We start from the raw sequence: 23146 nt of genomic DNA, 5'->3' as shown, positions 1-23146 counted from the left end.
AAATGGCCTCTGGTGAATCGCAATCTCAGAAAACTGGCTGATCTTGAGTCTTTGAAGGTGAAATAGCATGAATTGATAGTAACAATTGCCAATGATTCAAAATTAAGCGTGTTTCTTATCTGTATCCCATCATGGATGGGTTATGTAAGAGCTAGTAGTGAGGGCGCCTCTGCTCAAAATACTGCAGTCTCCTTCTCTCCTATCAACAGCCTATTCTTCATAAATGACCCTAAGTACTAAGTAATAAAACTTATCTTCAGCTTCAAAACCGAACTCACTTCTCATAAGGCCCTAATCCCTTTCTTCCGCTCTTCATAATCCCAAACTTCGTTTACCTCACATCAAGCTGTAACAGTCAGCTTCCTGCTCTAAAAATCTGACATATATATATATATATATATATATATAGACCTCCCCCACATCCTAATTTAGCAATTACCGCCAGCAACTTCGATTGCGCGAAGTTTTAGTAGTGCGATTACATACAATTAAAAAAAAACTACAAAACGACAGGTTATAAATATAATTTTTATTTATAAATATAACTTATAACCTGTCGTTTTGTAGATTTATTATTTTTCTAGTTATAATATGCTGTCTACAAAACTTTAAGAAATTATACTTCATTTTTTTTATTGAAAAGAAAAGTGCAGCGTTAAAGCACAGTTTGAACGTTACGGTGGATATGCCTGATCCTATACGGCTTGCGAAGAATGGTTGAATAAAGGAAATCATACATTAGGAATTTGTTCCCGATATATTTACATGGTTCACTGCTCAAGTTTTATTCCAAAGGGACAATACTAGGTTACTCTCTCTGAAAAACTAAAGAAACCGAAGAACTTGATGGCACTGAACTTCCTTTTATACCTACACTTCGGAGTGGGTGAAAAAAACTGATTTCCCACTATTACTTGTTTCTTTGGCATATGGCACATTTTTTTTTTTTTTTTTTTTTTGGTGAAATAACGTAGTTCCATAAGCTAAGCCAATGCAGTCAAAGTGGGAAATCCCTCACTATAGGCAGCACATAGTTTCGCTGTATCTAGAGATTAATGAGCTGAATGCGGACAAGGCATTTCTGTACCACCATAATTTTGAACTATTTAAAGTCACTGTTGCGAGACAGTTTTTGAAACAAAGTTAAAAAGCCATTTACAGAATGCTCCTTAACTTAGTGCGAGCTTACAACGGTTTTGATTCCAACAGGGGCTACAAAAACTACTACCTATTAGCTGAGATCTACTGATGTCAGATCTTGTTTGTAGCGGTAAATGAAAGCCACTTGTCTTATTCTGCCTCCGCTTATTCCTCTAACTCTGTACCCATCGAAAAGGCAGAAGGGTCTACGACCCTTCTTTTGGTTTGATATTTCTGGAGCGATAATTAACATTTTTTAAACAATTTTGATCTCTTACAAAAAATCAATAACAATAACAAAAAAGAAAACAAAAAAAAAGACAGTATCTAACAGATTGCACTTGAACCAGATGTGTGTCAAATAGAGAAATGTAGCTGCACATTCACAAAAAAAAAAAAAAAAAGAAGTTTTACATGCCACACTACATCTTTAATGGTAATTTAAAATCTTAAGAAAAAATTTTTTGTGTAAATTTTCTCAAAATGTTGCCGCTGGGCAAAAAATAGATGGGACTCCGTTTAACTTCTTCATTCTTCTAAGTTTGCACTCAAGGTGACCTGTAACAAGAACAGTTCAGGTACGTGCAATGATTAGTAAACATTCTGTTAATAGAATTGTAAACAAGTTGAAAGAAGCCCTTGGTGTTGAATAAGTCTGGAAACAAAATTTTTTGGATGTTTATAGCTTTTTTCTTTTTATAGATTACCAAACATTTGTTTTAGAAGATTTCTGATGTTAGAAAAAAATGGATAGAAGAATTGCCTTCTTCAAAACGTTTTGGCTCCCTGACTTAATGAGGCTATACGCTATCGGGAAAATATTTATTCCAGAGGGATAATACTAGGTTACTCTCATACTAAAGAAACTAAAGAAGGAACTTGATGGCACTGAACTTCCTTTTATACCTACACTTAGGTAAAAACAACTTAGTTCCCACTAATTTTTTTTTTTTTTTTAAGGCGCGTCAACATCTAAGGTTATTGGCGGCCGGAGCTTTTTTCAGTGCACTGCCGGCCTCCGGACAGTGTTCTCTCGTTACAGACAACACTGTAAGAAGCTCCTAGGAAGAGAAAATCTAAGGGTCAGCAGCTGGATTCGAACCCGGGACCTCCGCGTGGGAGTCCAGTACGCTAACCGCATAGCTAATCCGTTCCCTAGTTCCCCCTATTACTTGTTTCTTTGGCAGATACATTTTTTTTTTGTGAAATAACGTAGTTCCAAACTTAAACGGTACGAGCCAGAGATCAAAAAGTTGGTAGAGAGATAGCTTGCAATAGTCAATAGTAGCGACTATGTAAGGTATCTATACAGGTACCGCAACAGCCTAAACTATTGTTTACTACTCGTATTATAAACTATTAATCATGGGGCCTGTAGAGGTAGTTCTATGGGCAACTTTTTTTTAAAATTTATTTATTTAAGGCGCGTTAACATCAGGTTATTGGCGCCTGGAACTTTTTTCAGTGCACTGCCTGCCTCCGGATAGTGTTCTTTCGTTACAGACATCACTATCTATCACCGGACTGTGAGCTGTAAGAAGCTACTAGGAAGAGAAACTCCAAGGGAACCAGAGCTGGATTAGAACCCATGATCTTCGCGTTGACTCCCGTGATCCAATATTCGTTAACTACTCAGTTAATCACTTCCCTTAAGTGTGAAACTATTTAGGTTTAGCTGCACTTAGAAGTTGTGGGTAATCCATCACACAAAACTCACTTCATACATTACACACTAAATATTCTATTCCTATACAGACATTGCGTCACCCCAGGAAGTCAATATAGATTTATTTAGGTTATAATGAATTTGGGTTTAAATTTGCAGAGGAATGAAGATAACTGAGAGTGGCGTACAGTCTGTCCAGGCGGAGGTGATGCTCTGTTGCTGCGTCTGTGATCATCTCCGGGTCGGTAAGCATCTGCAAGCCGTCGAAGTCTATGGGATCTAGACCCTCGCGCACGCTCATCAGACACTCATCGTTAGGGAACAGCTCGCCCTCCAAACTACCTACCATGGTTGCTCCAAAATCTTTAGTCAACTCTTCACTATTGGAAAAATCTGTAATCAGCCAGAATGAACATTAATTTTGCTTATGTCCACTAATTTATACACTTATAATTTATACATTTCCTCCACACAGCTATAAAACTTTCTCAAAATACTGCTTTTCGAATCTAAGGTTTCACGCGAAAGTACTGTGTTGAGAGCCCCTGAATCACAAAAATCTAATATGAACACTCATAAAACTTTCTCTTACTATAATTATTATAATTCTAATTTTCAAGTTTAATGTTTAATTCCACACCAACTTGTAGCGCCACCAATAAATTCAGTACATTTTCAATTTTAGAACAACCTTATAACTCCCCAAAATCATTGCATCCGGAAAAATGTTTCAAATAATAATCGATTAAATATTACACAAGCAGCCAAACAAGTTTATTGAATCTAGTTAGAGCGAATTTTCGAGAAAATATCAAAAATGATTGGAACATATTCGGCAAAATCGCACTTAAAGAAATAACCTTTTTCATGCTTTTTCCCTTATTGCAACACCATCAGGAGAGGTATTAAGAGATATTATTGATCTTGTACGGTCTTGGCTTGTAAACGGCACCTGGATTAGTCGCGATTTTTTTTTATTGCATGGCTACTACGATCATGGTGTTATTACTGTACAGGTTAGATAAGTGCTTAATGTTGAAGAGCCCTGAAATAAAAAATTACTGGGGAAAATGTTTCTTTCGCACAAAAGTGGTAGGGCATTCAGTTGGGTAAATTAAAACTGTCCGGTAGGACAGTTGTATAAGGGTTGATCGTCAAAAACTGCACGAAAAAGCGTAACGTTGAAAAATAGTATAAAAAGTTTTACAAAATCATTGAAGAAATTTTCTGTAGAATCGCGGAAAAATGAAAAATCGCACCAGTCCGGTTGATAGATTTCGGTCGTCAACGTTCGTTTTTAAGATATTCTATTCACACATAACACGCGCGCATGCACACAACATAACGGTCAGACCAAGAAAATGTGTCCACTATATAATACGTATAGTATTAATAGCAGAAAGAGAAAGTTGTTTGTGTTCACAGCAAATTTTGCTATAAAACTAACCAAAACCTACCAGTTAAAATGATGTCTGGTATACTAGAAGGAGTATTGGGGGTGGTCTGCGAACTATCTAAGGCCGACCTATAGTTGGGCTGTTGCGGCGAAGTGCTGTAATAGTTTGCGTCAGAAACTAGCTCATGGTTTCGCATTTTGCGACTGTTATCATCACTCTGCGAAAAAGAAAGAGACAAAATTAAACTTGAAGAATTCGTTGATTTCATAGAAATGAAATATCTAGACTCTGATAGGTGTTCTAACTTCTCTACTCAGGTAGATCTAAACACTGTAAACTACCATGGATCAACGAAAGTCATTAGGTCTTTTTTCTTCTTTCTGAAAGCCCAAGCTTACTTTGTACTATTTACCAACAGTTCTTTAGTAGCAATCCATTTTACTTTCCTATTGATTTATGAAGTTTCACCACAATTCCGCATCCGAAACTATGAACTTGATGGAGGGAGGCTTTTTTTCTAGAGAATGCTCCAGTAAAAAAAAAAGGCAAGTGAGGAAGTAAAAGTAAATTAATCTCCTAGTAATTCGGCGAGTCTTTATTCAGTTCTATTACCAATTAGGTGTCGTGAACGGGGGCGGTAGCACATACTTTTTTTCAAAGAAATCAAAACTAGCTACACAAAGGAATCGAACTAGAGATGTCCTATTTACAAGATCCATGCTTCATAGTTAGAGAGGACTGAGCTGGAAAAGTAAGTTTCGTTCAGGTTACCCTCTACCATTACATTTACCTTCTGACGCGGATTCTTGAATAAGCACCAGAGGGTGATTTGGGCATGTCCCACTTAACCATTAACCGCCATTAGCCGGCACGGTACCCTGACGTTGCCATATCACTCACTCACCGATCAGTCATACGCCTACTTGAAGTCCTTTTTTTTAAAAAAAAAGATTTTTGTTATACCAAATAAATTATGGTAAGCAAGGAAAAGTGAAGATAATAATCGGCAATCCAAACAATCAAAAGCAATGGATTAACTTAGAACAACCAACTAAACCAATCCCCCAAAAGGAGTAAAAGGAAAAATAATGTGAGCGCGGTGGAACTAGAGGGAGCATTCATTTTAAATGGCTTTTGAGAGTATCTGGGTGAAAAGTATTCCTTCTTTCATAATTCGAAAAAGAAACATCCAATAAAAAAAACGCAAGACAACCAACTCCTGGGTAACTGAAAATTTTGAGATTCTCCAGCGTCAGCTACACTTGGGGATCCTCTGATTATAACACCCATTCCATAGCGCCCTTTTCACCAGGTAAAAATTTTAGCAATTTAAAAGAGCAAGTCAATTCTCCAGACAAACCTTGGTGAACTTTTGTGAAGAAGGAAGAAAATTCTAAATTAGCCATAATTAAGAAATCAGGCATGTAATGGCTAAGTTTATTAGAGTCTTTGAAAGAGACAAACCTCTACGCCATCCAATGCCTTTCTGGGTCTATGTTAACAGTTATTAACCCAGAAAAAGGTTTTAAAATTTCTATCATTGACAGTTCATTCTCTGAATAAGTAAGATCTTTTTTATTGCACACAACTGCGCATTACGCCTTGATATATCTGTGCCTTGATCACGAAAATTTAAAAAAGAACAAGAACAAACATACAAACCATTGAGAATTGTTCAAAATGGTGATGTAATGCGTTGGCCTGTCCTACAAAGTAATTGCTGTTGTGTTCGGATGATGAGGACATAGCGCACCCGCTAGAGATGCTGATCGGCGAGGCAGGACTTTGTGGTGAAGTACATGGACTTGAGCTACCATACTGTCCAACAAAATTAAAAGATAAATTTGCATATAACAATAACAGATTCAATATACATTATTTACCCTAAAAATAATTTTAAACAAACAAAACAATGCATGAAATTTGGTACGGCTGCAAAGTTCTGAATAAATTTAAGAGTAAAATTCACTTGGACTTTAAATTAAAATACACAATTTCTCTGGAAACTCAATTTAATGTATGGTAATGTATGCCTAATATGTAATTAACAACATAAATAACAAAAATTTGTGGTTACAGTTTTTTTTTTTTATTTAACACCTCCACGACAAATTTTCTAAATTGAAAAGTTGCTATTGATATGAGTAATGTCGGTCCTCATAATAAAGATTACCTATATTAGGGCACATAGCCCCACTTTTTTTCAATTCATTTCAATTTCACAAAGAACAATGTTGCGCTTCAAAAGACCACTCACATTATAGTAAATCTATACTTCTTTTAGTTACGTTATAGAGTAAATGAAATTCGAGACTATTTCTATCAATTATTAATTATAAGCATAGCTGTGGAGCAGCTTGAGCTCTTTCTTTGAGAGGGTGAAAAGTGGAGGTCTCGGCATTTAGATATACACTCTCTTTGGATTCTTCTTTGAGTATTGCAAGAGACGTCCAAACATGTTCTTATTATTCTCTTAATAAGAATAACCCTTAAATTTCCAACTAGAACTGTTTCTAAACAATAAGTTTAAAATATTTTTTGAAGAAAAAATACTATAAAAAAAAATCAAATAATTTAACATCTGCGAAGAATAAGAATTTACTACCCTAGAGAAAGAAATATTGATTCTTAACTTTGCAATTTTAAAATTAAATTGTTTGCAACAATTCTGAATTGCAATAAATGTAGTTAGTAATAATTTTGATAAATAGAAACATTTAAGAGAAATTGAATGCTAACCTTATAAAGAGTGAGTGACTGCGGTATTGGTTGGGAATTTGTACTACTCTGGTGAGGTGAGTTCTGGTGCACGCTTCCATCCTAGACAAGATGTTCAATTAGGCATAGATTTTAATTGCCAAAATAGAAATTATGCAATCTAATTTAACAAAGAAGTGCTACTTACGAGCTGGTGAACGCTGGCACGCTGGTTGGTGTAGGTCTGCTGGAGAGAGGTAATCGGTGGCAGGACATGCGTCAGCAGAATCTGTGCTTGGTAATCTTGAGGTCGACCCTGAAATCACACATATTTTTCAGAAAATGTGTCGGTTTCTCTAATAAAAGCCTTATTCAGTGGCAGTTTTGAGATGTGATATGTGTAGATTCCCAGTTATACATATGCAGATGAATGTTGAAAAGCAATGTGGAAGAGCTAGACTATTTCCTCTTAAGGTCATTGCTCGATTTGTTCGAACACTTACGAGTATAAATATTAGGCGGCTCACGCTCTAAACTTGGTTATCTTCCTGGACTAGGCTTGTTTTTCTTTATGTTAGCTAAATAGAAGAAACAAATCTAAGCCAAGAGGCGTTGTGGATGGCGAATGTTTCCTCTTTGACGAATATTAAAATAAAATGATTTCTTCAGACCGCAGCTGCGAGTTTAAGATGTTGAGGACCCACTTAATGCAGTTGGTCATTTGCCAACGTCTTTTTAAAAATCCAGTAAAGGAATCACCTATTGTTTCAGCGGTGCTTAACGTCCAACTTCCAAATAAAGTGTCGTGTACGGCGGGTGGAAGCACATACTTTACTATGAAGGTTGTGTTCTAACAAATAAAATATAGCTACCCGCGAAATCGAACTTGGGATTTCGAACTTACAAATCCACTATAACAACACTAGAAATCCTGTGACAGCTGGAGTAGATGGAGGCTTTCACAGTCAATCACAGAGGGCTACATTTCGAACATAATAAAACAAAATCATTAAAGGTACTAGAAATTGCTTTGCTAGTTTATAGAAAAGTTGTCATTTTTTTCCGAGAGCTCTATTGTGTGCAGAATGTATTTCTTCTTGTTATCTCTTTGTCTACAACTCTAGATAATGTTTTATTTACAATAAGTATATACTTATTGTAAATAAAACATTATCAATATTGCAAATATTTTCTCACACATTTTTTCCCCCATCTCTTTATGTACGTATGTACAACTTTCAACATCCAGCACTTTATTTTTTTTTTAAGTAATAACCTACCATAAATGATATTTATTTACTTAAGAGAAATATATATATTTTTTTGATTCTTTGACTCTGAGCCACTATTCAAAAATAAGTTTTTTACTCTCTGTGGTAAATTGGGTTTTTTACCCAATGTCGGCGTTTTAGTTTCCAATATCTCTGCTGGAGAGTCAATAAGGCCAGCAAGCGTAAAAACTGTTCTACGACACGGGCGATCACTTCCTCAAACATGAATATGTTACACTTTTTAAGCAGTTAGCACATCCTTAAATTTCATTTACATTCCCGTTAATAGCCGCAAAAACTTATATTTAGTAACACCTAAATGCTGGCAATGTTAGACTTGCAAGTCAGGTCCCAGGCAATGCATGCGCACAAAAACTTTCGTGTTCCCCACTTGGTTAAGACACATTGTGTCACAAATCTTAAAACCACAATATCTCAAAAATAAAAACAAAGGAAGTTCAAAACTAATCCGAATTTGTTGTCGCTACTGTCCCTGAAATGGGGCCCAGCTCTATGTTCCTCTACTTCTATAAAGCCCTATTTTGCACTTGGGATGGTGAGCTAAGTTTGATAGTGTATGCTAGCTAAAACCCAGTAAAATTAGGCTGAAAGTGATTGTTAAAGCTTCAGTGTTTGGTGTTTTTGAGTTGTTTGGCTGGGGTACTTGAAGAAACCAAGATCCCACCGTAAGAGGTTGCCACAAATACAAATGAAAAACTAATATTAACAGAAAAAGAGCACCACACAGTTCGTTCTGCATTGCGATCAAGCCAAAACACACACTTATATCAATGTAAAATTGAAAATGAATCCATCTAACTTAAACTCGAAAATGGCTTGCAACTCTACATTGTTTCATCAAAAGAAAATGAAACAATACACTGCAACACTAACCTTATTGTGCTGATGACATTTATGGAAGGCATGCGAGGGCACAAACAGTTGGTTCTGTAAAAATATAGACAGCAAGTGTTCATAAGCGTTAAGAAAAAGTAACTTTCTACAAAATAAATACAAAATTAAAAGAAAATTAAAAATTGATTAATTAATAATAAAGCAAAGATTATAAAGCAAAATAAAGATGAAGAAAATAAACATTAAATAATAAATATCCTTGGGAGCTGGAACATTTTGAAATGAAGGTTTCACTAAATTTTTAAATTATTATTTCCGAGGTGAAGTTCCACTATTTCTACAAATTTAAAGTTTGAGAAAGTTGCTGTTTTTGCAACTTTTTCTAAACCATTAGGACTCAATTGACGCAAACTAAGCTGCGCAGTGTTGAATGAGGCCTTCAAGGCCTTTGTCAAGTCCCCATGAATCTAAAGAGCTTCGTTCAATCTTCTTAACACAGACTATTACCCTCCTTAAAAAGCATCAACCCCTCACAGAATGTAATGAGTAATCTCTACTCCTAGCAGTACAAAAAGTCTTGAACCTCAGTTGCCATTTGCATGGAGGCAGACATCCCTTTAGCGATACTCAATCCAATACATGGGCTGCAATGTCATAAAACGCATTCTATCGGTAACTGCTTCCAATAACACCACCACTTTGATACACTCTTAGGGTTTTCCATAAAACGTTAAGAAAATTTATGAGAAATTGTTTTCCTCCTAAAGTAAACAATAAACAAGTGATAAAGGTCCATATCAAGTTTTTGTATGTGTCATTATAAGTAAACCATTTTCAACAGGGGTAAATTAAACTATCAAGGAGTTTATTGCAATGTTTTCTCTATTCCTGTAACTCGAAAAAACAGACTATGCGATCCTCAATATGGCCAGTGACAAATGAAAAAACAAGAACTACTGCTAAAGTTAACTATAGCTGAAATAATCAAGGTATTCCCTAACACGAGTGAAGTTCTGCAGCAATATTATCGCTTCACTTCAAGATTTGTCTTAAATAAAGTACGGATTATATTTGTGTAGGAAGTGGTTGTACTGAGAAATCCAATCGTCGTAGAGTACATATTTGCCATGTATCGTCAATAAATATGACTATGGGAGAGCACCAACTTTCTGGCTTAACCACTTAGCAAGAACTTCCCAGTACGGTTCTGTCTGAAACGGCAGCAATTAGCTCTGTCATTGTGAACGGCGTGCATGGTTAACACTTTTTATTAGTATCACTTATTCGATAAAATTGCTTGAGTTCAAATTTAGTTAGACAGTAAAAAGAAATATGGTGTATAAAAAGATTAAGCAAGTGTTTTAGAAACTCAAACAAGATAAAGTTAGGGAACAGGGTACTAAGAAAGAATCAGAAGTCTCAAAATGCTACTTAACAAATCCTTGTTGTAGAACAGACTGTAGAGTCTGGCTAGATCCTTTGATGAGCACAACTGTAATAGATATGGCATTGCCGAAAGAACCAGAATAATTTTTTCTTGAGCTGGTGGTTAGGTGCGAAATGCTGTAGTCGTTATTTGAAGTTATGTGCTTCAAAAATGTTCCTTTGTTAAGTATACGAAACTATTTTCGAATAAATTTATATTCATGATTATGGCTCTGCCGATAAATAAATTATAAAGCCTCAATAAATCCAAATTAAACCATGTATGTGTTAGGGCGAAATGTCTTCCCTGGAGAACTGGGAACTGGCGCCAAGAAATGGTTATCCCAATTTGCTGGCTCCTTGACCCCTGGGATTCTGCAAAAGAGTCAGGGTAAATACTTGATAGAATGGTTGTACAACCTCCTTAGAACTCTCCCAACCTTTTAGTTAAGGCCTTTTAAGTTAACCTTTTAGTTTAGTTTAGTTATTATGGAATATCTGGAGAGGGCTTTGCAGAAAGGGGCACGTGAGACAGTATAGAAATTATACTTGATACAGGCTTCCCTCTCTTCCTACAACATCCCTAAGAGTTTGGTTCCCATTAGAATGGAGGAGCCCTCTATTGAAAATCTAGGGAGAGTGGCGTGTGTGAAAAGTTCCCTCCTAGCCTACCAGGAAAACCTGATTTTTTTAAAATTCCACAATTTTAGAAATCTAATTCTCCCTAATATTCTACTAGTGATTAGACCTTACAGTACTCTAAAACGATACTTTTGAGGGAAACCCGTGCTGTTATTCGAATTTTTTCGGTAATACTTTTCTAATAAAAGTTACAGAACTTGGGAAGTTTTCCCAAGACGATCCGCTTTAAAAAACCAGCAACTTTGGTAATAATGAAGCAATGCCGAATAGGATGGTATTAGTTTTAATTTATCACCTCTGAATTAGGTCGATCCAGACGGCAAAGCCAAATCCACATCCTTCAATTTGGGGTCCTTAAGCATCTGGTTTAATAAAAAAAACTGACCTTCTAATGTAAATGTTCTCACACGATTGCTGTATATGTGAACCACCTATGGGCGAATAAAGAAAAAATTAAGTTTTTCTAGAGCCTAGACTTACTGTAGCATTGATGTGTAGAGGTGGTCCGGGTGCCTCGTTAGGCGGTGTGTCCACATACCTGCCCATCTGCGGCAATGGCGTCGGCGACAGACTCCTGGGGGAGCCACTTTGCGAGCCCTTAACACAATAAAAGTCACTAATTACTGTCAAGATTACATTATTATTAACCGTTTTGGAGCGGCACTCCGGATCTCTTTTCTAGAGGCATTCAATAGGGCAGAGATCAAGACTGCAATGTGAACAAAAGGTAGTACTATACTCTTACTGGAGCTCAGAATATAATTAAAAATTAAATTTAATTAAAAGAAATAATTTGAGATATTATTAATAATTGCAGCCTTAGATAAAAGTAAGCAAACAAAATGTTTAATTCAAATAATAACAATTTCAGCGAGTTCGCGTGAAGCCATCTGACCAATCCTACTCTACTCCTTCCTGCTGCTTTCGACATGTTCTGGAACATGTATTCCGCATCCTAAACTCTCATTCTCTAATTTACAGCTTTTTTAAACATTTTACAATTTTAGCATTAAACAATTTACATTGTTTTCCAGGTCTTTTTGATCATGGTTTAACAGTACTTCGGAATTAAGACTGCTTTACATCCCCCCAGCAGATAATTTAGATTCATTAATAACCTTTTTGATTTAAGAGACAGATATTGAAATTTATAATAGGAGAAATTATTTTAAGAAAAATAAACCAAAATCTACATAAATAGATAGGGCGGCTATGAAGGCATAGTGTAGGAAGTAGTTAGGTAGTGGAGAGCGCAAATTTAGTTAGGAAAAAGAGCAATAAAGAGGAAGGGATGTGGGCTGACTGCAGTGAGAAGGAAAGGGAGTCAGCCTTGTCTACATTTATGACGGGCACGACCACAGGCTGACACACAAGGAACTAAAAAGGAAAAAAGAATACGTTCTTTTTCAGCTATATTATTTTGTATTTGTATTCTGTATTTGTCTGTCGGGATGATGCCTTCTCTTCTTTTTAGTTCGCCCAGTTACATATAAAGAATTAGTTAAATGATAAAGTCGTCCTGCAATGTTTCTATGGTTTGCTACAACAGTAAATTCACAGAAAAAATTTTTCTCAGTATTTAATAATTAATTCAAGTCATTTTAATCGACTTGTGATAATTTTGAGGTTAAAATATTTATTATCTACACATATTTCTTAGACTATGCGTATCTGCGATTGAGTGCGGCGAACCAAAGTCGAAACTCGGTTGTGAGTGATATTGTCAGTGCGCTGTGGTTTTTGTGTTTGAGTAAAGTTATTTTCCGAGCATAATACATTGCCATTCTCTCCCATAAACCGTAAGAAGTTTCATTAGAGCGAAATGTCGGCAGACAGCCGGGGAGTTAACTTCGTGTTTGGTTATTACAAAATATACGTTAATTAATTTGATGATGAAATTTAATATTGCGATATATTTCAGTTTTGTTCACTGCTGCCTCCTCATATTGTAAAATTTCATTCGCACTGATGCCGCCTTTTCAATTGCCTAACAGTCTATCTAATATGTTTTTTGATCTTAAGCCACTTACAAATACATCTCTTAGCATTGTATTTAACATCTTATCATTGCATTTACACGGTGAGACCAGTTTGCGTAACTCCGCCATGTAACGGGGAACTGATTCACCTTGTTGCTATTTACTTTGGAAGGCATGACGTGCATTAATAATCAGTGGTTTTGGGTTCAAGTGGTCTTGTAAAGTTTTAGCAATCTCACTGAACCTCTTTTTAGTGTAGTCATGCTGGTATGGTAAATTTGGAATAATGCAAATAATTTTGGCCCGATTAATGATATGAGGCACGCAACTCTTTTTTCTTCAGACACCCTTTGAACTTCAAAAAACGCTGACAATCTCTCAATATATGTGTCGAAGTCTTCCGCTGTTTCATCGTAGTGATTGAATGTAATTCCAGATATTCCTTTATTTGGTGACTTTTTGTATTTTAATAATGTACAGGGTACGTACCATTGTATGTAGTTCTTGTATTTCTGACATTCTTCTGTACGCTATTAAGGTTAATAGAACAGATAGAGAAATAACGTAATCTGATAGAGCCTGTAGTTTTTCTTTCTTTTTTTTTTTTGTTTTTGTCCTACCGATTGCGCCAGTTTATTATATACTTCTCAAAACAGGTAATTAATGCACTTAACAGAAAAACACACTTTTTATTCTATCTTCTCTGTACATAACCCTCCTGTCCACTCCCTCTCCTGCTCCATCGATCTCTATACAACATCGATATCAAATATACTACAGATGTGCACTGTATTAACATCGTCATTATCATTATTATTATTATTATTTACCGCCTTGAAGGAAAGTAGAATGTTCTCTTTTTATTTTTAAATACGGAGTTCATTTTTTAAATTTAGTTTAATGTGCAATTGTAACCCTCTAGAGCATTTCAGTTGTCTCAGGCATTTAGTTATAAATTGTATACGCCACACCCTTCTTTCAATTAACTCATCACACCAAATTGCAGCCACCCTCAATATTAAGTTAATCTTACATTATATAATAATCCACAATAACGGCAAATTAAAAAATAGCTTTAAAAAAATATATGAGTTTTAATGAAATACCCAAGCATAAAAAAAAGTTATTTAATTAATAATAATAATAATAATAAAAATTGGTACTGTAAAAAAATCTCTTTCTCTTTCTTCTTACTGGCCGATTGGATAATTATAACTCTTTTTATAAATTATCTGATCTTTTCTTTCTAAAAACAAAATAATTTGTTTGATACTGAAGTTACAGTTTTTAAACAAAAAACAAACAAACTAACTTTTGTAACCTGAAAAAGAACCTGGCTAATAAAATAAAACTAAGGTGTCCAGGATCTCCAAGAGCACCCAGTGAAAGCAAAGCTAAAATTTTCGGTTAGAAAAAGAAGCAATGCCTCACTTTTTCTCATCAAGTTAACTCCTCCAACAGTTCAAGTCGTAAAAGATACATCTTAAGAGATACATTCAAGAGATAGCTTCAGCTATCGCCCCACCTGTACCTGTTGTACATGCCCGTGGCAGGTCTTGAACTAACACGGACGCATATTAAATTATAAAAACGTACATTAATTACTGACTCCGTAAAAGATCGCATCCCTTCTACCATCTACCACATTTTATAATCCTTACTACTATTCCACCTTTATTTTTCCCTCTTATTTTTTAACACATAACTCAGACCATTTTACTTACGATTTTAGTTAGTTTTTGGGCGTGCTTATTATTCCCTTAAATTTCTCATATTCTATCTTAATACTTTAACAAATCTCTCATCTTTTCACTTTAAATACATAATGGATTCCAGGACATTATAAAATATTGAAAACAAAAATAATTAAAATAGGTTGAGAAGTAGATGAGAAACGCTAGAAAACCATGGTAGATTGTCAACTCATTTCGCAAAGTGCATTATAACCCTATCTACAGTCTGAACAGAGCAGAGTACTCACGTGGAAGTGCGTGGCCTGTTCGTCACGGTCCAGTGGCGTGTTGAGAGGTGGCGGGAAGTGGAAATGCGTGAGGTCGGGCAGCGAGCCCGTATTGTTGCCAATGGGGATCTGCACAGTGCCTGGCTCCTGCTGCGATGGGTACACACTGGCCACATATCAATAATCACAATAATCACTCAAGAATAAACATGGATACCATAAAAAAAAGACCTTTTTCTAAAAATTAAGGTCTATGGCTGTATTTTATATAAAACTGCGATTACATTGTACATAATGTAGCTATGCAAATATAAATAATCAGTTCTACGTATTGTTTTTGTTTTGTTTAATTGGTTTAAGATTTTTCAGAAAAAAATGACTGAATCAAGCGTATTACAAATGTAATAAACATGAAAGCACTAAATTTATTTTACACGATAGACTTAGCTCCAAGCGAATTTTATTTGTTTTCGGTCCATAGCATACCTCCTTCGCGGAGAAAATTAAATTATTTTACCGTGGTGAAACTGGAGTAAATTTGTCCTTTGACTGGAACGCCAATGATATGAATGGCGAATAAAAAACGTGATGGAAAGATGGCTTACTACAAACGATAACATTGGGCTACATTTTAAACATTAATGAAAAAGATGGCAAAATGAATTGGAATTACAAGAAAATAGGAGTATACGATGAAAAGTACTTGTTTTGCTGATTACTTGGTGAAGCCTAGACCAAGGATCAAGAGTTTACTTTAAAGAAGCTAGGAGAGCTCTAAAACAAGAAGGGAGTGGAACGAACAAGTTCGTTGCTGCTCCCAGTTTTGCTGTGTTCATTCTATAGAAAAAAACAAACAAAACAAAACAATATATACGAGGGTCGTTTGAAAAGTCCGTGCAAAAATAAAAACTACTTAATTTTTTGGGGTAAACCTTTTTTTATTTTTCAACATAGTCTCCTTTTAGGCTTATACACCTCGTCCAACGCTGCTCTAGTTTGTTGATCCCTTCCGAATAATAGGATTTGTCCAAGTCTGAAAAATAGCCATTCGTTTCTGCAATCACCTCCTCGTTTGAATAAAATCTTTTTCCCGCCAGCCATTTCTTCATATTGGGGAACAAATAGTAGTCCGAGGGAGCCAAGTCTGGAGAATAGGGGGGATGTGAAACGAGTTGGAACCCTATTTCCATTAATTTTGCGACCACAACTGCTGAGGTGTGTGCTGGTGCGTTGTCGTGATGGAAAAGGACTTTTTTGTGGGCCAATCGTGGGCGTTTTTCTTGCAGCTCGGTTTTCAAACGGTCCAATAACGATGAATAATATGCACCTGTAATAGTTTTACCCTTTTCCAGATAGTCGATGAGGATTATTCCTTGCGAATCCCAAAAGACAGTCGCCATAATCTTTCCGGCCGAAGGAACGGTCTTCGCCTTTTTTGGCGCAGATTCCCCCTTGGTAACCCATTGTTTAGATTGTTCTTTGGTCTCAGGAGTGTAGTGATGTATCCATGTTTCATCCACAGTGACGAAACGACGCTTAAAGTCCTGCGGATTCTTCTGGAATAGCTGCAAACCGTCCTTGCAACACTTCACACGATTTCGTTTTTGGTCAAGCGTGAGCAATCGCGGCACCCATCTTGCGGATAGCTTTGTCATGTCCAAATGTTGATGCAAAATATTATGTACCCGTTCATTCGAGATGCCCACAGCACTAGCAATCTCACGCACCTTCACTCTTCTGTCATCCATCACCATATCATGGATTTTATCAATGATTTCTGGAGTAGTAACCTCAACAGGGCGTCCAGAACGTTCAGCGTCACTTGTGCCCATATGGCCACTCCGAAAATTTTGAAACCACTTATAAACTGTTCTAATCGAAGGTGCAGAGTCACCATAATGTTTATCAAGCTTCTCTTTAGTCTCCTCAGGCGTTTTGCCTTTCATAAAGTAGTGTTTAATCAACACACGAAATTCTTTTTCGTCCATTTTTTGAAAAACACTCGACTTCCTCGATTCAAACGAATGCCAAACACAAAGAAATAGACCGATCTGGCTGAAACTTGGTGTGTGTTCTTCCAAGAGATGCTACTAACTAAACATAACCTCGATACGCGCCAGTGGTGCTATCTCTCTGACTTTGCACGGACTTTTCAAACGACCCTCGTATTCATTATTCAGTTGTAGAAAGAATTTCCCTCAAATTTGCAGCGACTTCGATGGTTTCTCAACAAACAAATAAATAAGGATAGAACAAATAAACTTCTGGAGAAAAACTATGCTATGAACGAGAAAACAAGAAAAAATAATTGGGTTGAAAGATGAATGTAGTTCAACTACCCAGATTAACTGAGCTAGTGAAAATTTGTTAGAGTGGGAAGGAAGAGAAGTCGCCTGATGCAGAGAAACATTGGAAAGAAAAAAGACTAAGAGAGAGGTCTAAGGAATAGTGAAATGGAGCTAAATGGAAAAAGATCGATGTCCTTAACTCAGTACCATACAGTATCTCTAACAATACGGAGAAAATGGGAGAAGTAAACGGTTTTGATTTACAAACACATTACATCTGGCTATTAGTAGAACGTATCGATATTTGTAAAGGAGCCTTGTATCCTGCCTTAAGCTACATTCGATGTTCAAAATGCTCTCATCAAATAGAAATTTTATGCGTTGAATGCTGCGTTGTGGAGAGGCTAGTATTAAATTATTAACCGACGTTAGAAAATTAATTGATTTACAGTTCTAGGCTCCTTTACAAGTGACCATCTCATAATAGTAAACAAGAAGCTAAAAGTATATACAACGTGGCTAATTACCTGATTCCAGGCACTCTGGGTACGTCTGGTGCTGAACGAGGTCTACCCTCTGGAGTGCAGGTTACAGATCTCCGGTCGTAGTCCTCCACTAATTGCGAGTGTCCTTCTAAACTTCCTGTAAAAATAGCCAACATTAGAAAAACCAACTGTCAGACCAGAGTCACAGATAAACCTAAACCTCAGGTAAAGCTTGAAGTACACATAATATGAAAAGCATTTTTATTTAAATTAAACTTCACTTTATTACTTCTTCCCCCCCCCCATAAGAAATTACGGCAATCGAACAGATTTCTAATTAAAAGTTTGAATGAACTAAAGTGACTCTTTGTAAGCTATGTGTTAATTTGCCCTTATGAAAAGGAGAATTTGAGGAAAAACACGTTGAAAAAGAATTTAGTTGTTGGTTTCTTGTTCTATTGTGAATTGTATGGAGAGGTGATAATTGTTGAAAAGTGTTAGTATTTCTTGTGTTTTTGTAGCATTAATGCGTAATATAGTGTAATCTACGTATTTTTTGGCGAAGGAAATGTGTGGTTGGTTGCTATTTGGTTAAAAAGATCGTTCAAGATAATGTGCGCAATGACCGGCGATGAGGGATTTCCCATCGCTAATTCTTTTTTCAGTTAACAAAATTTGTTCCGTTAAGAGAAATATGATGTGTTAATGCAAAATTGTAGGAAATCTGTAAATGTCTGTAGGAAGTCTATTTTTGTGGTTTGTTTGATGAGAGAGTTCCATCGATAGAGGATAATTTCTATTGGTTTAGAAGTTTGTATGTTCGTAAAAAATGAGATTAAGTTTAGTAAGACCAGTTTGTAGCCTGAAGGTACGGTAGTTTGTCTATGAAATCTTTAATGAGTTTCTGTACAGAAATTATTTACCTTATTGACTACACAATATTTTTACATTATAAACTAACTTTCTACAAATTAATTATATCACAAACATTAGTTTAATATTTAAAAAATCAAATGTCTAGCGGAAATTCCCAATTGAAGAAAATGAGTTTACCAGAAATGAATTAGTAATACATGCATTTTTTTAAAATAATTTTCTGCAATTTTCTCATTTACATTTTTACAATACACAATTATTTTATGGGGAGTTAGGAAGAGCAGAAGATCAGATTCTTCTTAAAGGTTAGGTTAAGACGATGGCGTTTGCAAAGAATAATAGGTTATTCTTTGCAAACGCCATCGTCATCTGCAAATGTCATCACTGTGGGGGTAAACTGGTTGTAGTTTCTCGCAGTATTTAATAAGTTGGAGTAAAGTATGGCCAAAATCGTGTTGGGGCAGTAAATGTATACTTTGTCTGTTTATTATTTTAGGACTGTCTTTCATTCTCGTGACGACTCCCAAAATCAACTTCAGAGTGTTGTAAACAACGATATGAAATCAGAAGGACCCATATTAATGACCAATAATTTACTAGAGATTCAATTTGTATGGGGAAACGCAACAAAAGTAAATTAATTATATTGTAGATTATAATGTACAAGTATATCTGAATGTGGGTATTATGTGCAGCGAATGTATGTAGCTGGAGTTCTGAGTGATTGTTAATGTCACCACAGCCAGTTGCTTACAAACTGAAAATTCTAGAGGTCCTACAATATTGTGCAGATGTTATAGTTAAATATTGCACTTGTATCTAAAGATTGCTGTTTTCTTTAATATTAAATAACCAAACTCAATTCTAATAATTAGCTAAAATGCAATATACGCTTTTATTATCAGTAAGCGTAAGTGGCGTTTAATTTTATAATGGTAGAGAAGGCCGTACTATCGTGAGAACTGGTGTGCAAAGAGGAATCACTGTGCGTGCGGCGCCAGGGCGAATCCGGAGGTGGGGACAGGTAGGGGCCGCTGTAGGGACACGTGTCCAGACGCTTCTCGCCGGGTCGGGAGCGCATCGGGCCGACGCAGCTGCGAGGTCGTTGTCTATAGTTCTGGCTGGACCCACTCACCTTCTGCTCTTCGCTGCTTCCAGACTGTAAGCACAACGTACAAAACATATATAAACTTAATCGTTAATTGAATTATTATTAGTAATATGGGGTATGCATACATAAACTTAAGAGTTTTTTTTTTTTTTTTACTTATAGAAATACCACAGCACGTAATTTTTGGAAAATACATCAGTTAGTCAAGGATTGCATCTGGCTTGCTACAGACGACACAATAGTACTGTATTTAGTGTGATAAGCTCTATGTTACTGTTGCTTGACAAATAAAAGTTTTGCTCCACGCGAAACCGGTTGAGTACCTGCTCATTGTTGACAGCAACAGACTTCTACTGACGGCAGCGTTTGGTCGAACTAAGCAATGGATACTGATAAATGAGTGTTCACATCTATAAGAAAACACAATATGTCACAGTCCAAAAATATGATAAATGATATGAAACTATAGGTAACTGTTCTGAAATAAATGTATTGTGATCTGTATCTCGTATTCCAAATGGGGATGAACTGGGAGCACTTAGGGTTATTTGGTCCATGATCAGCTAACGAACGTAATTGCAGAAGTACTTCCACAAGTATTTTAAAGAAAGACATGAGGATGCGTAGATTCATGCTCACCACTACAAATTGACAATTCACTAAACTACTACAAATTGACAATTCCCTTAGAGGTAACAAAACTAATCCCTTCTCAAAACTACACGAGAAGTTGACCAAAGAACTTAATATCAAGTGCATAGCGTAAACATTTGTAAAATGAAAAAACAAAACGAAAACTGGAAAGTTGTAAAAGCCCGTCAGGTCTGCAGACAGTTTTAATCTAACCACTGTTCTCTGAATCGCAGCGAAACCACTGCAGAAGCTAGACCAAACAAGTCAATGAGATGATGAGTCAATGATGAGACTTACAAATATCAAACGGAATCGCGCAAATATTCCTCTAACACCACACTCCCACCGAACCATCAAAACATCACATGAACTATACTGGTTTGTTTATCTATTTTCATAATGATGCGTTTGGAGCCACCTTACAATAATTTGGAAAAAAAACGCTACAGAAACAGTAGAAAACGAAGTGAAGAAGGACTACCACGCATTTTACAACACGATAAAAAGAAAGATTGTAAATATGAATATGTCCCTTCAGACCATTTCACAGAGAGTGTAGATTAATTTAGGTGTGTTTGCAAAATTTCGAAATGCAAGGGAACTCTAATAAGCAACGGCCCACAACACACACTCACTGTAACCCCTAAACATACTTCAGTTAATCAGTATCAACAACCTAACTGTGTAAAACTTTATCAAATTTAAAAACATAATCCAAAATATCTGAAAAATTTTTACATACTTTATTAGTTGCGTCTGAAACTTCACGCATAATACGTTCAAATTCAGCCGTTTCCTCTGCTTGTTTTTGATTGTGCATAGCTATTTTTTCACTAAATTTACGTGGATTTGCCATTGTTTTCGGTAAAAATTTTTAAAAAATATTTTCTAAAATTGTTATAAAAAAATAAAAATTGAAAAACTATTTAGCATGAAAAAAACTATAACGAAAGTGTAAAAGTAACACTTATAAGAATAACAGTTTGTTGTTCTCCGCACACACATAGATTAACATTATCTCTGCTTATTTGAGACTAGAAGAAGGGTTGGGCAAGCAAGCTCTACCATCGATATTTCTAGACTAATAGAATAATCGATTTGTTTGTGCTAATAACACTTCACTACTATTATGCCTAATTTTGAAGAACCCGAGGGGTGTCGCAAGATGATTACAGTGTGGGGCTATAAACAAATGCTATAATCTTCAAAAGAACAAGAGATTTTCATCTTTCTTCAGAGATTGAATCATTAGGTTTCTTTACGGATATGTATCTTCTACTTATTAAGTTTCTGCTCTTTGTCCCCGCACGATCCAACTAAAATGTGGTTAATTTAAAAGTCATATAGTGTGGTGACATCGGACAAAATTAGCGGGTCAGATTTCTCTACACAAACCTGATGAGTCAATCTTTGCAAATGGATGAAAATCCAAAACTGGTCAGAATCACAAAATTGGTGTTCACTGATGAAATCTATATTATTGGGACTTATTGTAGGAAGATATTAAAACCGATTTTTGGAAATTAGTTTTATTTTTTATGCAATTTCCCTCTACCTCTTAGATTTATTTCGTAGGTATGGTGTTAAAGGTTACGAGGATATGATTGATTGAGGACAATAATTGTTATTGTAATAAAAGATAATTATTATCTTTCTTCAAGAAACTTCTTTTTATTTTAGCTAAACTATTCCAATTTTTTTTTTTGTCTCTAAAAGTGAACACCATAGGAATAAAATACATCTTAAATTTTTTAAAATGAGAGTAAAAGAACAGGGTTCTCTGATGAGGAAGCCAAATTAAATAATACCGAAAATGTACTAGTAATAGTGGAATTATAATTTAACCATTCAATAGGGCCGACCAGCGCGGATCACTCTATCACTTGATTAGCAGGGATTATCTTTATTCCCCATTATTAGTATAAGTAGTTGAAATTAATATAATAATTTAGTTCTCAGATTAGAAAATAAAATTATATCAAGAGATTTAGATAAGATTTTCGGTTCATCCTTTAACCAATGGTCGGAATCATTGCTTCTTCTGATTTCCTTTTATTTTCCATATATCTACTAACCAGATTAGTGGCTATGAAAATTCGGAAATTGACTGGTCTCATACTACCTTCACTAGCTGAAATTATAAATGTAATTTTATGCAAATTTTTAGAATAAAAATTATATTTTACTACAGTTCTGTCTTAGCAAGGTCCACTAGAAGCCTGTAAGACTATGGGATTTTTATAAAGGTATAATGCATGAAAATTGCGCAAAACTGCAGATTTTCAATTCATCCATATATCAGATAGTGTGATGACATCGGACAAAATTAGTGGGTCAGATTTCACTCGATATCACTTGGTGCAATCAACCCCCACATTGTATGCGTGCGGCAAATTGTTTATTACAATAAAATCTATAAGGTGTATTGATGGACTTTATATGTCATACACCTATCACGTTTTTGGTTACGCAAATAACGTTGTGACACACAATTGAGTCAATTTGTTGAATTGGACTCTAAATTTACTAAATGTCATGGCAAATAAATAACATTACAATATATGACCCTAACCAGGGGGCACCAAACATTACTTATTTAGGAGGTTGAGTGCGAAAAGTTTCCCAGATTTAAAATAAATCGGTAGTTTTGCTAACAAGAAAATTTTCAAAAATTTGTCGCACTTTCTTTTATCTAATTTTTATCAAACTTAGAAATTTTGC

The 23146-nt window shown here is 35.6% G+C and overlaps 1 protein-coding gene across 2 annotated transcripts; it reads right to left on the bottom strand.

Moving 5' to 3' along the window:
• Positions 1 to 887: 887 nt before the first annotated feature.
• LOC141459530 (CREB-regulated transcription coactivator 1-like) lies at positions 888 to 21464 on the bottom strand. 2 transcript variants are annotated; one of them, XM_074138706.1, is made up of 12 exons: positions 21168 to 21459; positions 19633 to 19840; positions 17848 to 17962; positions 15054 to 15198; positions 11574 to 11690; positions 9066 to 9119; positions 7109 to 7216; positions 6943 to 7023; positions 5866 to 6021; positions 4264 to 4420; positions 2995 to 3199; positions 888 to 1698 (listed from the first exon to the last, which is right to left on the bottom strand). In XM_074138706.1, the coding sequence occupies exons 1-12, from the start codon at positions 21279 to 21281 to the stop codon at positions 1689 to 1691; spliced, it is 1470 nt and encodes a 489-aa protein (XP_073994807.1). In that variant the 5' UTR covers positions 21282 to 21459; the 3' UTR covers positions 888 to 1688. The 2 variants fall into 2 exon arrangements, with proteins under 2 accessions (XP_073994807.1, XP_073994808.1); XM_074138707.1 differs by lacking the exon at positions 9066 to 9119 and having other exon boundaries at positions 21168 to 21464.
• Between the last annotated feature and the right edge of the window lie 1682 nt (positions 21465 to 23146).

This window comes from Rhodnius prolixus, unplaced genomic scaffold (assembly GCF_049639745.1).
Source record: "Rhodnius prolixus isolate KJV_2025 unplaced genomic scaffold, Rpr scaffold_11, whole genome shotgun sequence".
Taxonomy (NCBI): Eukaryota; Metazoa; Arthropoda; class Insecta; order Hemiptera; family Reduviidae; genus Rhodnius; species Rhodnius prolixus.
This window is presented reverse-complemented; position numbering and strand designations above follow the sequence as displayed.